General features: G+C 34.8%; 1 protein-coding gene across 3 annotated transcripts in view; it reads right to left on the reverse strand.

The window, feature by feature from the left end:
- The window catches only part of ROBO1 (roundabout guidance receptor 1), a 952,396-nt gene that overhangs the window by 74,937 nt on the left and 859,844 nt on the right, over positions 1–17,615 (reverse strand). For all 3 annotated transcript variants that reach the window (XM_003783918.2, XM_003783920.2, XM_003783919.2), the window contains exons 8-11: positions 14,137–14,261; positions 11,282–11,453; positions 1,987–2,192; positions 144–225 (exon numbers count right to left, since the gene is read on the reverse strand). In XM_003783918.2, coding sequence (XP_003783966.1) covers positions 144–225; positions 1,987–2,192; positions 11,282–11,453; positions 14,137–14,261 — 585 coding nt within the window. The remainder of the gene's footprint in view (positions 1–143; positions 226–1,986; positions 2,193–11,281; positions 11,454–14,136; positions 14,262–17,615) is intronic.

Below are 17,615 nucleotides of genomic sequence, written 5' to 3' on the forward strand. Positions count from 1 at the left end.
TGTGCAGATAAGTTAATAAGTAGAGGTGAACTATCCATACATAGACCTACTCTGAGACCAGGATGTTCAATTCATCAATTTACCAGCAAGTAAACGACGGCATTTTAAGCTTCATTGTAAGGCAGAAATATGACCTAATTTACCTTGGACTTCAATGTAAGCGCTCCATGTCGCTTCACCACTGGGGGTTGATGCAATGCAGGTGTACCGACCAGTGTCGCCCAGCTGAGAATGCAGACAGAAAATAAATATTTGGAATGATCAAGAGCTCACTGGGCTGGAAAAGCCATTACAGCTTTGTCTATGGTCCATGAATATGGATAACGGCATTACACTGGGCCATCCACAAACCTCCTCTTAACTGAGTATATTTTTATTGAATCTGAAGGAAATACTGCATGAGGAGAGAAGGACAGGGGTCTGATTTGATCATTCTAATTATATAATGAACACATAATATTAACTGCATTAATGTATTGTTATTATCAATGGCAAAAACAATAATTACGAGGGTACATCACTTCAAATTCTATCTTGGTGTTTGCTATGTTACATAATGAGGGTGATAAAGTTTAGCCAGCGACTGTTCTTGCATTTCCATATTTTATCAAAGATGCGCCCCTATGGATATGTGGGATAAACAGGTATTTGTAGAAATGGGATGGGTAAAAAAGGATTTCTTCTTAAAGTACTCAGCCCTAGTACTCATTTCTTCAAACTGAGAATTTAAGGCAGTTTAAGAAGTAAAAAACCAAACTCTAGCGGGAATGAACACTCTTCTCTCTTCTACAAGGTGTTCTAGAAGTCACCCATAAACTCACCATACTTAGACATAATGGGAAATTACAGCTAAATGTGCCTTTATTTACAAAATATTCATTACCAAATTTTGCAAAGTATTTATGATATATTCCCTAGGGGTTGGCCCACTTCTTTGAAAACATTTGTAATAATTTTTCTGTAAAGAAATATTGCACACTTAGCTATAATTTCTCATTTTCTCTCTCTCTCTGGGGACGTAGGGGTGACTTTAGGACTCGCTGTGAAAACGGAATGAAAGAAAAGACAGACTGATCTCACGGCTCACTTTAAAACCACCAGCACCACAGAAAACCCATGTATGTCTGCTTAAACTAATAACTCTAACTTCAAGTAACATTTGATAAAGCAAAAATGCTGTCATCTCGTTCTGGCAATCGCAGTAACAACAGGGTTATCACAAAGTAGCTGTCACAAATAAGGACAACATATCAACATTGGCGGCATATGAAGTGGACTGTGACGCCGACCCAGGACTCCAAAGGAGTCGCCCATAATAGGCAACAAGGTCATGGAAATTTTTGTTTATTGCTACCAAGACTATTCTTTCATGTGCTTTGGGAACTTGCCTGATCTTGACCTAAAAAAAAAAAAAAAAAGAATAAATAAAAATAAAACCAAAACACAGTCCTGAAATAATAGGCACAGCAGAGTGTGATGCCCCGGGACAGGAAATGCCTAACTTGCTCCCATAGACATGTGGGCATTCCATCACGTGACACTCTGATTTTGAAATGTACACTCAGTGTATACACTGCTTTATATGATCGTTTTTGTTTGCATGTACAGCATGTTGTACCTGTAAAATTCTGATCTAATTGCTTATAATAGAAGAACCTTTTAAGTACATTGCACATGAAATGGTCCTGGAAAATATCTTGAAAAGAGGTTGGAAAGTATTTATTCTCCCACACATCCCCATCTACTTTCCTCAGCTGGTTCTTAGAAATCTTTTTTCCTCTTCCAAATCACCTTAAGTTACTTGCTGTGGGCTAATTTATAAATCAGATCATCTCAAATGTAGACACTGACATGTCTGCAAAAATCAAGCATCAAAATAAAAAATGCACCGATAGTTTTAATTCAGCATTTATTACCTCCCAAATCTAAGATTTCAACACAAAACAAAATCAAAGTGCAGCCAGACAGGAAGCGTGGGGCCGTTACCTTCGCATATCGGATCTGCAGCACCCCGGTCTCCAGCTGTTTGATCCGAGAATCCTGGGTTGAAACAAGGACTCCATCCTTTCTCCACAGAATTGTGGGCAGTGGACTGCCTGTGGCCACACAGCTGAGAACTAAAGTCCCGTCTACTGCTACAGTCTGATTCACAGGACCTTGCCGAATAACTGGGGGAGGCCGATCTGCAATCACTACCAGAAGAAAGAACAGAAAATAGATCTCTGCAACTGGAAGCAATTTGCTAATCATTCAAGCAACAGCAGTTGCTCTAGGCTTTGAAACAAACTGAAGATAATTAAACAAGTAATTAAAGTAGGAGACATGCATTATTCAGAATGCATTTATATGATGCACTGATTCCGAATACAAAAATGAGATACAATGTACTCCTTTCAAACCACCAGCCACTGATTGAGTTTCTCCTACTGTCAAGCGACCTTTTTAACTTAAGAAAGAGCTCAGGAACTAAATTAGAATTGTGGATGGTAAAGCAGACATATAGTTGTGAAGATGGAATACTGTAGTATAGAAACATGAAAATTAAACAAACTCTAGTCTCTATCCACTGAGTTAACAGGTCAGCCACTAAAATAGTAGAACTGGAACATTCTTAACCCAAATAAATGTTGAATGTCTGAGGTGATGGATACCCCAATGACCCCGATTTGATTGATCACACTGCATGTCTGTTAGCAAAATAGAATATGTACCCTATAAAGATACACATCTATTATGTATGTACCCATAATAATTGAAAGTAAATTTTAAAAAATTAACAAAACAAAACAATCAAAACCCACTTATACCCAAGGAACATACAAGACAAACTTTAATAAGTTAAAACAAAGACATCACATAACTATTTTGCATCTAACAGGAAAAAAAAATATGATGCTATCACAGCCTGTTAGACCATGTTGGAATCAGAAAGGTGATTTAGACGATCATAATTTACAAATCAGGATGATTGAGCTCCGTGGGTCGTTTTGTCTTTTAATTCTTTGTGTTAAAATACAATGAATTCACTGAAACGCAAATGAAACATCACTCAAATACATTGTTGGGAGGCTGATCAAAAAGGCAGGTCAACATGATAATGTGCTTGGGCAAATACTGTACTTCTCTGTCAAGACTAATAAGATTGGGAAAACACCTCTGTTACTTAAATAATAGTTCCAATGTACTATGAAAAGTAACAATGACAGGCAATTTATTATTCCTCTTATGTGAAAAATTTAAAAGCTAAAAGCTGTATCGGAGATAAATTCATTAGTCTATGGAATAATCTAAAATAACTGTGGTGGAACCGGAATAAATCCTGCATCTGAGAGACGTTCCCATCTCCCGACTTAGGCAGCTTATGGGAAACTCTACAGATATTATTTTAGCTAATAAAAAGAAAAAAACATAAAATCTCATAATTTTTCTTTAAAAACCCAGATATTAATTAAAGTTTTAAAGAAGGAGACATGTGTAAAAGAAGATTCTAAGAAGTTGCCTGAGTAAAGGAAACTGGTATCTAAAGTAACCAAATTTTGGATGTAATAATTTCCAAAGATAGATGTGTCGTGTTCAAAGTTTTATGCACCAAAGATTTTCCAGGCAAGCAATGGAGCGAAATCAATAACTGTGCTAATCAACTTACGCTCTACCCTTCCAGTTCTCTCCTTGCCTTAGTTACTAGTGTGAAAATTGCTAATACCAGGGGGCATATTAGAAGGCTGGAGCTTGAATCTTGGTTGGAGTATAGCAGATACTTCATGGTGGAAAAATCTAGGCCAATAATTTCTTTGCTTAGAATTTTAAAATCCTTTGTACGTTATCTGTTTAGATTGCCTTAAGTAAAATCAGAGGATCCTCCCGATAAGTGTCATAAAAAGAATGAAAACATTTTATTATACTGTGCTTTCTGTAAGACCACCTGTGTTCCTTTGATTGTAAGAATGAATGAATCCATATTTCAAGACATGAATTAGTTCAGGAACAGAGTGCTTCTCTACAACTGATTATCATTAGGTTCAGTAAAAGAGTAGTTTACATTTGGTGGCCTTTTAATATTTAGAAATAATCCAACAGCTGGGGATTTATTTTTTTAATATCTCTTTAGTTCCTTGACATTTGCATCATATTTAGCATTATCTAAATCTCCCCATTCCTTCCTAAACAAGTTTTGTTTGTTTTTGGTTATGGGTTTTATTTTGTTCTTGTTGTTTCAGATAAAATCTTACTTTGTTGCCCTGGCTGGGGTACAGTGGCATCATCGTAGCTCATTGCAACCTCAAACTCCTGGGCTGAGGAATCCTCCTGCCTCTGCTTCCTGAGTAGCTGGGACTAAAGGCCTCTATCACCGTGCTCAGCTGACGGCCTCTATCACCGTGCTCAGCTAACCTTTCTGTTTTATAACAGATGGGGTCTTGGTCTTGCTCACTCTAGTCTCTGCTCTAAAACTGGAACTCCTGCTCTCCAGTGATCCTCCCCCATCTCAACCTCCCAGAGTTGAGATTACAGGCCTGAGCACTGTGCCTGGCCCTCAACCCAGTTTTTCGATACTATTTCTCTATCATTTATTTAGGCAATAATTTACAACATGTAGCAGGAAAAGGTCCACTTCATCATCTGCCATATGTCTTTGGACAAGTTCCTTAATATCTAAGCCTCAATTTTTATCCGTAAAATGAGGATAATAACAAATCAGGGGATCAATGTGAAGATTTAAATTTGCTAATTGTAAAAAAAAAGAGAGAGAGATAGCTATGTACATGTGTGTATGTACTGTGATATTACCATTGGCCCTTTCAGGGAAAATACTAGCATGCACATCAGAGGCGAAAAATTTAAGAATTCATTAAAGCAATTCCACGTTCTTAAGTAAAAAAATAAATAAATAAACATTTTGCTGTTGCCATGGATTAGAATAAAATACTGATGAAATGTTTAAACTTACACACACCAAAGCATATAGTATATTTATGAGATAAATCTCAAATTGAGGTCTAGGATCTTATACTGGAATTATTAGAATGAATTATCAAACAATAAAATAAGAAGTATAAGAAAAAGAAATGTTTAACAATGTGAATAGACATCTATACTTGGGTGCAAGAAAGACCCAGCAGAAATGTTCCTTCTCTAATCTATGCAATATAGTGGCCAATAGCTACAAGAGGCCACCTAATACTTGAGTATGACTGGTGTGATGGATGAACTTGAAGTGTAATTTTATTTAATTTTAAGTAGTTTAAATTCAAATTTAAAAAGTCACATGTGGTATGCAGATATTGTACTGGACAGTAAAGTCTTATGTTACTTGGTATAAATCTTGGTTCTGCTACTTCGTATCAGTGGAATTGGGACATAGTGCTTCAATATTCACTGCCTCAGTATCCTTACTGGTAAAATAAGATGAAGTTAGATTTAAAATTGTTCCTGTGGGAAAAGTTCTTAGTAGATAGTACCTGCCACTAAGTGGGCAGTGAATAACTGTAGCTTATTATTAAGTATTATTATTGTAGTAACAGTGGTAGTGATAATGATGGTATAACCAGTATTACAGGTGTAACAGTTGGTGATAACCCTGTCACGGGAAGGTTTATAAAAGTTTGCCTGTTTTCCTTCCAAATTCAATGAAAGACTTCAAAACTGCCAAAATGAGGGTATTGGTCACAATGTGATATTTTGACACCTTATAAATAACAATCATGAGGAATGCTAATACATGAAAATATATTAATGATATACTTTTAAGTGGAAAAAAAGAACACAAAATGACATGGAAATGCTTGTTCGGTCATGAAAAATTTACGCATACACCAAAAAATATTCCAGTTGCAGACCACAATTATCATCCATTTACAAAATAGGTTCAAACCTCATCTTCACCTGGATAATCTACGAGTTAGGCTGTGAGATAGTATCATCCCATTTTAGATGTCTGGGAACTGAAGCTCTGTCAGTGCCACGGACGTGTCCAAATCAAATATTTAGTAACTGGCAAATCTTACTTTCCTAAATATAAGATTACACACTCCGCACTATATAGCTGTAACTTTTATGAGATGAATACAAGTGATTTTAAATTTTACACACCACGTGATAATCATTCAATTCCTCTTTTTACATCTTAATAATGAAGGGATTTTCAATTAAACAGGAGACATGTATTGTATGTTGCTAAGTTAAATGTGATTAGTGACAGGTCACATCTACAGAGAAGCGCCATTTCACAGCCAGCTACGACTTCTGTGCCCCATGTTTTATCCTGAGTTTGCCTTTTTTCTGTTTGTAAACAATAAAAGTCAAGAAGCTAAAGTCAAATTGCATCTAGAGAGTACTCTGCCTCCCAGCCATCCTCTTGACCTGACTTAGTAATATATAAACATTGACATTGCCAGAAATCAGAATAATTATAGTTTTACCTAAAAAGAATAATTCTACAGTTTTAAGTTGTTTGCATAAAATCAACGAACTCTACGATAAAGAAAACACAACTTCCAGAGTAGCACCAAAGGGGCAAACACAAAACTACCTTGAATCTCCCCAGAAATGGTAGAGTGAAACAAGACAGTTGGTGTCGGGAGTGAACTGGCTTCTAGGAATGAATTCCAAATTCACCAGTTCAGGGTTTTTTCTTTAAAAGTTTAGTACAAGTCCTATGTATGCTCTAGTCTCACAAATAAAGCAATTCACCATCAGGACCTGTCAGGGGACACACAGAAATCTGTGCTTTCAATTATAATCATGCCTGTAAAGAATATGAGACACTCGGGAATAGTTTAGAGTAGATTTTTTGTGTCTTTTCTCATACATACCTGTAGACAAGTCGCTTTACAAAGATTCAATTATAAATGTATGTGAAATTCTATACTTTTTATACATCTTGGTTATAGCAATCATTATCAAACTACTTAAATGGAGTTCATAATCATGATTCAATAGCTGTAATGTAGTTAAGACACTATGGAGTTCATAATCGTGATTCAATAGCTGTGATGCAGTTACGACACTGTAGAAACATGTTAGGTCACTCTAGCTTTTTAGAGTCAGCACGTGTATGTATCACAGACAGGAGTAAGAGTCTGAGCTTTTGAGTGAGACGATTCTAGGGATTCTAATGTTGAATTCTCACTTAACCAAGAGGTAGTTGCTCTTTCCTTCCTTGTCTGTTTCATCTTCTCATTCACAAATTCAACATATTAAGCATTTAGCCCATGTCTGGCCCTGGCTGGAGACTGGGTGTATCTTTAATCTGACTAGACAGACACAGATCCTGCTGTCATGCAACTTAATATCTCATGAAGAACACCAGCAAACAAACAGAAGGCAAAGAAGCATAGGATACAATCTATTATGACAAGGCGGAGATGGGGGAGAGGACCTGTATTTGAAGAATTAGAGAAAGCTTTTTAAAGGAAATAACATTTCAAGTTAGTGGAAACAGCTTGTGCAGAAGTCTTAAGACAAAGGGAAACACGACAAGCAGACTGTTCTCTACACTGAGGACGTGTGAGCAACGCTGTGTTCTGAGCGGAGCGTGGAGGGGGTCAGATTATGAAATTGTAAAGCACATTAAGAAACACAAACTTTATCTGAGAACCCTGAGAAACCCCATAATAAAATTAACGTTTTAAAGATTCCTCCAGAATTTCTTGAAATTCAAAACTATCTATAAAAAAACCTGACATCATATAAGTTTGAGAAAAAAGTACGCAATGAGACCCTCACTAGGTTTGAAGTCTAATTGTTAATTAAAGGGGAGTAAGGAAGAACGAACAAGGAAAACTAGTCAAAACATCATACTTGGAGATGAAATATGAAATGTTTTCCCTCTGAACTCAGAATCAAGAAAAAATAGATCCACTCTCACCACTTCTACTCATTATATCAGGGGTCAAAGACTCCGCAGAACAGGTAAAACAAATAAAGGGAGGAAGAAGTAAAGCCACCTTTTTTAAATAATTGAAACATTTTGTACCTAATACTTCAAATAAGCGACCTATGAACTATGAAAAATAATGAGTGGGGCCGGGTGCAGTGGCTCACACCTGTAATCCCAGCACTCTGGGAGGCTGAGGGTGGTGGACTGCTTGAACTCATGAGTTTAAGACCAGCCTGAGCAAAAAAGTGAGACCCGGTCTCTACTAAAAATAGAAAAACTGAGGCAAGAGGATCACTCGAGCCTGAGTTGACGGCTGCTACAAGCTATCACACCATGGCACTCTATTCAGGGTGACAGCTTGAGATTCTGTACCCTCCCCCTGAAAAAAAAAAAAAAGAGTGGATTTAGCAAAGTGGCTGGACAGAAGGTTAACACATAAAAGTAGACTGTACAATTAGGCACTTGCCTTATATAATTCAATAATAAAATTTAAAATATCACAGTCACATCAAAAATCATGAAATACATTGGATATAAATCTACCAATATATATGGAAGACTTCTACCCTGAAAAGAAAAGAATGTCGAGAGGATTTAAATACCTAAATAAATAAGAGACTTAGACTATTTTTTTGAATTGAAAAACTCAGATTGTTTAGTTGTTAATTCGCCTTAAATTATTCAATAATTTTAATAAAATTAAAATTTGAATCTCAAATATTTTTCTTTGTTTAAGGGTAGGTATTCATGTGTATGAAATTTTGACAAGTTTATTTTAAAAGTCATAAGGAGATTCAAAGGCTCTTTGGTAGCATATCCAAAATAAGAAAAACAAAGTTGGAGATTTACACTACCAGTTTCTAAGACTTACTATTACATAAAGATACAATAATGAACACAATATGTACTGGCAGAAATAGATCGCTGAAATAGCCTAGAAAGACCAGAACTAGGCCCACACATCTGTAGTCACTTGAGTTGTAATTAAACGCCACTGCAATTCAGAGCGGGAAGGGACAGTCTTTTCGATAAATGTTGCTACAATTAATTTCTATAGAGGGGAAATAAAAAGAATGTTGATCCCCAACTCACACCATACACCAAAATTAATTCAAGATGAATCAAAAACATAAATCTCAAAGGTATAAATAATAAAGATTCTAGAATAAAACAGGAGAACATCTTCACGGCCCCAAGGTAGGACAGGACACTAAAAGAACAAACCATAAAAGGAAAATAATACATTGGTCATCATTAAAATTAATTACTTAACCCTTAAAATCATCATCAACAGAATGCCTGGGAAGAAACATTTACAATACATAGCCTTGTACCTCAAGTGCGTGAGAAAATAAAAAGAAAACAAGTTAGTATATCTGTCTGTTTAAATCGAGGTCGTGTGCCCACTAACAGATAGGTACAGAATTATTTAGCTTTACTAATAAAACTTCTAAACTGAAAACAAACCATTAATGGGAGATTGCATGAATAGTGTTCTACTATGTACTTACGCAATAAAATACTACATAGAAATAAAAAAGAATGAACTAACTGATGCAAACATGAATTTTATAGACACTGTTTTGAACCAAACTTGCCATACACACAAGATTATCTACTGTATAATAACATTTCGCTGAATTTCAAAAACAGGCAAAACTAATCAATGATGACCAAAGTCAATGATCATCTCTGTGACCAAAAGGCATATCAGGCTTGGCGCCTATAGCTCAGTGAGCAGGGTGCCAGGCACATACACCGAGGCTGGCGGATTTGAGCCCGGCCTGGGCCTGCTAAATAACAATGAAAACTGCCACCAAAAAAATAGCCAAGCATTGTGACAGGTGCCTGTAGTCTCAGCTGCTCGGGAGGCTAAGGCAAGAGAATCACTTAAGCCCAAAAGTTTGAGGTTGTGGTGAGCTGTGACGCCATAGCAGTCTACCGAGGGTGACATAGTTAGACTCTGTCTCAAAAAAAAAAAAAAAAAAAAAAAAAACGAAAGGCATGTCAACTAGGAAAGAGTGAACAGAAGCCTTCTATGATCCTGGAAATGTCCCCTCTCTTTATTTGAGTGGTCATCACATAAGTACATTTATGAAGTTGTGTTAGTTTCCTCTGTTTGCTTTACAGTATGTCAGTGTGAAGGGTTTGGAAGACAAGAGGGATTTGGGGAAAAAATCACAACAACAAGAAGCTGTAATTTGGGATGAAGATAAACAGGATGGAATCAGCAGATGATTACAGTTTCAGATTATAGATGATGAGAACTGGGGGTCGAAAATGGGATAAAGACAACGGGATGGATTCCAAGGTTATTAAATAGATACAGAGATAAGGGAAAATGAGGACTGAAAGATGACGTCACAGTTTCTAATTAAAGAAGCGACGGCTATTCCACTGAAAGGCTACGTCATTATCTGAGTTTAGGAAAAAATCCTGCTTCTCTTCTTTTATTCCTATTCAATTTTTCCTCCTTGAGAGGGGATGTTACGTTTGGATTCCACCTGCTTTATTATTTATTATCAATTCCACCTACTTTTTGGAATTGAAAGTAAAAACATAATTCTGATTGCTCCAATGAATTTGGTTTTTGAAACACCAAGCCCCTTACCACTATTATGTATGTTTTTAGTTTTATTTTTAATTTGGAAGCATTTTTTGGTGATACTTTCTGGGTAACATTTGTGCATCCAATATACCTTACATACAGGATGTCCATAAAGTTCGTGTGCAATTCAAACCAGTCAACTATTTAAAATTGCACATGAACTTTATGGACACGCTGTATCTATTATATCTACATATATTCAATAAAGAAAAATATGCATGTATTTCATATATTTACATTTTTAAATAAAATCTTTCTTTTCTGCCATCTTCTCAAATTATCATTACTGTCCATCTTATGGATAGGAGATTTTCTCTATCACCATAACTTTATCATATGTTTGATGTTAATTGATCATGTTTAGAGGAGTTGATAGAATAAAAGAAGAAAATGCACTCATTATTGCCCGTTCTGAGTCGTTAGACTTTGGATTTATAACCAATTCATCTTGTCCCCTTAATTTAGAAGCTGGAGAGGAGTAGATAATTTATACTTAAAGAATGCAAAATCATTTTTAGTTTTCTAAAACCTGTAAATATTCCTAGGTATGGCTATCTAGGATAAACTTCTGTTTGGATAATTATTATGCTTTTCTGAATCTGATGTGATGCTAGAAATTTGCAGTACATTGAGGTTAAAGTAAGAATAATTTTGAACTTCTTATTGTATTTACCTTTGCTTTTACATCAAAGTACCTGTAAGAAAACCTGTAAAGTTGCAAATAATTACATCCACTGGCCCTCTTTTTAGATCCTAAGCCAAACGTGTACATTTTAAAATAAAATGCTTTACTTTACCATCTGTAACTTCCAAATATGCTTTTGTGATGATACTTCCAGCCACATTTAAGGTCTGGCAGATGTAATAACCAACATCAGACCGCTGGACGTTAGTGATAGTGAGGTCCCCAGTCTGGGAGACTGAAAACCGACTAGACGACTGCGGAGGCTGATAGGAGAAAAGCAGGTTCTAGAAACCAAGAGGGGGGCGGGACAAAATAGGTTAATTGCAATGATACAGTATTTTCACATATAGAAATATATATTATATACAGAGAGATGTATGAAAAAAGTGTATGTACATATATGTACATCTATGTATGTACACACACAAGCTAAATATTCTTTCATCTTATATCCACACATATAGATATGTATGTTCCTTAATATCTACATATATACATATGCACATGGGATTTCATAATATAGTATAAAATGGCCATGTAAAAATGTAAATAATTTGATCTGTATTTTTATAACCATCAGTTTTCAAACAATACTAAATATATAAGGATATTAAACCTCATCAGAGTAGAAGTTTTACATATTTATCAAAACAAAAAAAAGCATTTCTTCACATATATATGACTATCACAATTATCAATACTAAAAATTTTCATATAGAAATAAATTAAAAAAATTCTGACATATTAAATTCAAGGATACCATTTGGGCACGTAAACAAGCATCTCTGTCCGTCATTACGGTATAATATTCACTACTCTATACCAAACATCTAACATTTCCTTGCCTTATTTCTTCTGCTAAATGGTAAGAATATCTGTTATGAAATTATAAAAATTAATATACTGAATTTAATCAAAAGACCACGCTTCTAAGAGGAAGTGTATATTTCACACAAAATAACATATCATGTCACTGAATTTCATGAAACAAATAATTTCAAATGTTTTCTCACCCAAACAAAGTTGCTTTTTAGGAAAAGTTTTGGTGCCTTATAACATATACCACTTTACAAAAGTTTAACTACTTTTCTAGGTATATGACCCAATGACAAAATTTTAAGAAAATAATAAGATGCATTTGTTAATTCAAACCAAAATTATTTAAAAATGTAACCTAAAGTTTGAATAATTTTTTTCTTTTCTTTTGATTTTATTAAATCATAGCTGTGTACATTAATGCAATCATGGGGTACAAAGTTTGAATAATTTTTTTCTTTTCTTCTTTTTTTCATTAAATCATAGCTGTGTATATTAATGCAATCATGGTGTACAAAGTTTGAATAATTTTTTTCTTTTCTTCTTTTTTTTAATTAAATCATAGTTATGTACATTAATGCAATCATGGGGTACAATGTGCTAGTTTTACACACAATCTCAAATGCTTTCATCAAATTGGTCAACAAAGACTTCACGGTGTTTTCTTAGTTATTGTGTTAAGACATTTATATTCTGCATCTAGTAAATTTCACGTGTACCCTTGTAAGATGCACCAGAGATGTGGTCCCACAAATTACCCTCCCTCGACCCATCCTCCCTCCTCCCCTCCCCTCCTTCTCCCTTTCCCCTTCTTCTTGGGCTATAATTGGGTTATAGCTTTCATAAGCTGGTTTAAGAAAGCTATAAATTGGTTTGAATAATTTTTATGAATCATCTAAACAATTAAGTGGAACTTACAGTGGAATTACTATTATTGGTATGTAGTTTTTTACATTATATACATACAATGAAATACGTACTTCTGCTCAATTATAATATATTTTCTTGTCTTTAACTTGCTTTCAGTAAATGTAAGTCTTTGAAGCCAAATGGAATGTGTTAGAATCCACCAAGATACTGGAGGACAAATGAGGGCTTATCTCCCCAAACCAAGTGAATATCTGGCTACAAACGTGAAACCCGCAGCACACGTACAGCCCTGACTCACGCATTGCAAAGGCAATCCATGGGACCAAAACATGGGCCCCATTAACACCTTGAAATGAAAAAGTGAATTGATGGCTTTGCCTCTGAAAGATAATTGAGTGCAGTCAGTTAACTACTTGTTTGTTATTCATGAAAGCATACTAAAACTAAGACCATGAAACAAATAAAATACCTAACACTGACTTAAATAAAAATAAGAGAGGCCAGAAATCAATGTATTAAACATCAATTGGAATCATTTTCTACAAATATTAGAATCAAGTGAAATAATTTGTTGTATTAAAGAAAGTAAGTCATTAAGAGAAGAGATAAAAATGCACTTTAGACTATTTTAAGATTTCCTATTTATTAAACTGAAGTCCAATAGTGAATATAGCAACTAAAAGGATATAAATCTTTAGATTCTAGTTTCTCTGTATTTAGACAATTCTGGTTTATAATATGCTTAGAGTGTAGGATGTGACAGTGAATGGTGATCATATATGATAGTTTTCAAATACTTGGAATATACTGAACTGTATTTAACATGACATGTATGTTAGACAGAATTTCTGTCTACAGTTTAGTGAGTCAGAAGGCTCTTTGCTTATACGTTAGTCTCCTGAGGCTTTCAGAGAAATCACACTAAATAATTATCATCTCTGTTTTAAACATATGTACACCTCTTTTAATATATAATTCTAGATATTTGAATCATAGAGCTGATAATTAATTGAACTGTGGCAGAATTAAAAATAAAGGTAGAATTTATAGAGTAAAACAAGGATAGTTCTATACACCTCCCCATATACCAAAACTAGCTAGAGAAAATTTCTCTGACAAATAAAACAATGAAGATGACTTTGTCTTCCGTTGCATTGCTGAAATTTTCTAAGGCTCTGAAGAGATTTTTATGTTTTAAGGAGACAGCTATAAGTACCAGATTGATTTTTCTTCTATCTGGTACCTACCTTGGCTGATTAAAAGATTAGGAAAAGGTTGTACCTGACTTCCCTCTCTCCTCCAAAAAATTGCTGGTTGTGGGTTCCCAGTTGCTTCACATTGAAAAGTTACAGTTCGTCCCAAGGCAACGACTTGGTCACGGGGTTTCACAACAAAATGTGGAGGTTCTAAAGGAGACGAAACAAATCAGACTGAATCACAAGCATATGGTTATCGTCCTAATTGAGATAATTTCCTGATATTCTAACTACTTGTCCCTATTTTATACACGTTCTCTACAACAGTAATAATGTACCAATACTCATCCTTAATTTGACACTAAATTGTTAAGTAAATATTTATAGAATGAAATAGAGTTGTTTTGTGAAGAGGTTATTTTACTACTTGACCTTCTAAGATTAACCTTCATGTTAAATAGAATTTTTGAACTACAATTTGACCTGTGATGTTCAAAGTATACCAGCAATTTGTATGAATAAATTATTTTTTTTCTCATTTAGATCTGCTTAAAGGTGAATGAACTTGAATCATACACACAAGGACCTCCATAAAATTACTTTAACTGAAAAGCTCCTGAAATGCTACCATGCAAATTATAACTATTTAAAATCTTAAGTCCAATTAATTGAATATAAACGAATTTGAAGCAATAGTGGAGAGTCAACTGGCTTCCTCATTTACATAGGCAAGGGCACGATCAAACAGACTATAGATGGAAATGAGGGCAAATTTGAAACATCTGCTCACCCTGCCATTCTAAATACTGCCAGCTTTGTCCAAACTGTTTGATTTATATAGCCCTAAATGGCCATTCCACCCAGCAGTAAATAGAGTGTCAGAAAACTGTGCCGTTACATTGAGGGCGATGGCAGCTGAAAACATTAGGTGTGCTGATGGAGCCCCTCACAGAAAAGAAGATGCTTGTTTTTTGGCTAAGACTTGAGCTTGGAAAAATGTACACTGAATTTAAGACTTTCTACCTATTGTTTACACTGCACAAATTCACCTCTTATCAGCTGTCTGAAACACCTAATTATTCTCCTGTCTCAGTTCAAATTGAAGTGAAAGCACATTTCAAGCCAGACATTTTAGCAGTTTATAAAGGACCGGGTTCTCACACGCCATTTTTAAGACTTTTCCATTATTTCTAATTAGCCCTTTATTTCAAAATATTTTCAGTTATTCATATCAGTGAATCCTTGAAGAGGGTATGAGTCCAAAATTATATTCACATTGTATCTACAAATATCACTACTCTGTTCATAAGAGTATGATTTCTTTGCTAATTGACAGTCACTATTTGAAAGGGTCACTATTTTCTCTCAATTAACATTTTCTGATAAATTGCATCTGATATAAATACATAGTAGAATCATCCAAAGGACTGTAACAAACTGGTCAACATATGGAGATGGTCAACATAAGGAACTTCCATTGAGTACATGTGGTCTATTGTCTGGCCTATGAAAATTAGGTCAACTTATGGAGGTGGCCAGTGTAGGGAGGTGGTCAACTATGGAGGCTCTACAGTATATGTGTAATATATATTATCTAATATATACATTTATAGTTTTATAATCATATAATTTTCAATAAAATACGAGAAATGTACTTTACTCTGGGTACTTGAATATATAGGTCAGAAAGAGACATTAAAGGCTTTTTATATGCACATTAATTATATATGTCTATATAAAAACATATAAAACCTCTCAAAAACAAGTATATATAAAATGACCTATCAATGATTGCATGGTGGCAAGACTGAAAAATGTAATTAGATCTCCTAACTTCCAGATTAGTGTTCTTCCTTCTATACTCCTTAAAAAACAAAAAACTGAGGTTTAGGAGAAATTATACCATTTGAGTAGAAAATTACAGGAGACCTGAAAAATCAGGTCAAATGCTTTCAAATGTCCTGTAACTTATAAAGAGGAAAATACAAAGTTAGGAAATACAGTTTCAATTTAAATTGGTAATACTGGAGTTCTAGCTTACAATTAAAAAAAAAAAAAACAACTGTGATTGTAATTGAGCGGCTTACAAATTTAGTAAACGCTCTCATTACCCAGGTATAATAATAGACATGTGCATCATTGTTTGAGATTTTCCTCCAGTGCAAATCCGTACAGAAGCCTTCTATGCTTTAGTTAACGGTTGGAATAATTGATGTAGAAATCAGACTGAGAAATTGAAAGGATTGACTGGATAATAAACCAAAACCAGACCAGAGTTTGGTTTGTTTCAATGAAAGAAATCCAAGTGATTAATTAGATAAGTGGGAGAATATGACTTTCCAATATGTAAGGAATTTGAGTAGGAAAATATAAATGTTCAAACCACTTAGTCAAGTAAAAACTTCGGGTGGTCTCTTTCCGAAATCTCAGAAGCATGTGTAAGAATGTGTGCCAGAATCTATGTTTCTTTTATAAAGTGCCAGTTCTCTTCAAACCTCAAAGACTTACTTGGGAACAAGGAATACAAACCCTTATGCTAACTACATTTCTCCTGGAGCAATCCTTCCACACAGGATATTTGCCTGGAAATGAATTTACTACATTTTGTCGGCATATTCTCAAGCCAACATCAACAGTGACATCAGCCACAAGATATGTCTTAGAAATATAACTTAAAAAAATTCCTTTCTACATGGATGTTAAATATCAGATGTAGATATAGCTCGAAGGAAAAAGTGTTAATGGAATAAATATGCTTCTGTCTAGCAATAGATCATCATTAAATATCTATTTAGACAGTGAAGGCCGTCCATCGTATGTACCTACTTGATGTTTATAATAAAACATTGAAATGTTTTTGAAACACATGGTATTTAAACTTAGTATAACCAAAAATGCTCATATAATGAGCACGGTATCAATGTCATTTATGTTCAGGGCTGAAAATCTGGAAAATTGGACAAAGAGTAAATAAAGAAAAGCTACCTACAATTCTACCATGTAAACTGCATCATATGCTTTAAAATATTCTCCTATTGTATATTTTTTAGTGGCAGTACAATGATCAATATGCAAATATCTTAAATTATTGAACTAATCTCAAGTGTTTTAAATTTAGATTCTTTGTTTTTTTTGGAGACAAAATCTTACTCTGTTACCCTGTGTGGAGTACCATGACCTCATAGCTCACAGCAACCTCAAATCCTTGAACTCAAGTGGTCCTCTTGCCTCAGCCTCCCAAGTAGCTGGGACTAATTTTCTGTTTTTCGTAAAGACGGGGTTTTCCTATTGCTCAGGCTGGTTTTGAACTCCTGAGCTCAGACAAGCTGCCCACCTTGGCCCCCCAGAGTAGTGCTAGGATTGATTACAGGTGTGAGCCTGGCTCCATTTAGATTTTCTAATTATCATCATTAATAATCATAAGGCTTACATTCCTCTCAGAACTATATTCAAGGTTATTTTCCAGAGGTAGAGTTAGAGGGCCTGAAAATATGCAAAGATCTAGAGCATATTAATAAGTATACTTAAATTGTGGTCAGGAAATGTCTTTTTTTTTTTTTTTTT

This window comes from Otolemur garnettii, unplaced genomic scaffold (assembly GCF_000181295.1).
Source record: "Otolemur garnettii isolate 467f Iridium unplaced genomic scaffold, OtoGar3 scaffold00009, whole genome shotgun sequence".
NCBI lineage: Eukaryota > Metazoa > Chordata > Mammalia > Primates > Galagidae > Otolemur > Otolemur garnettii.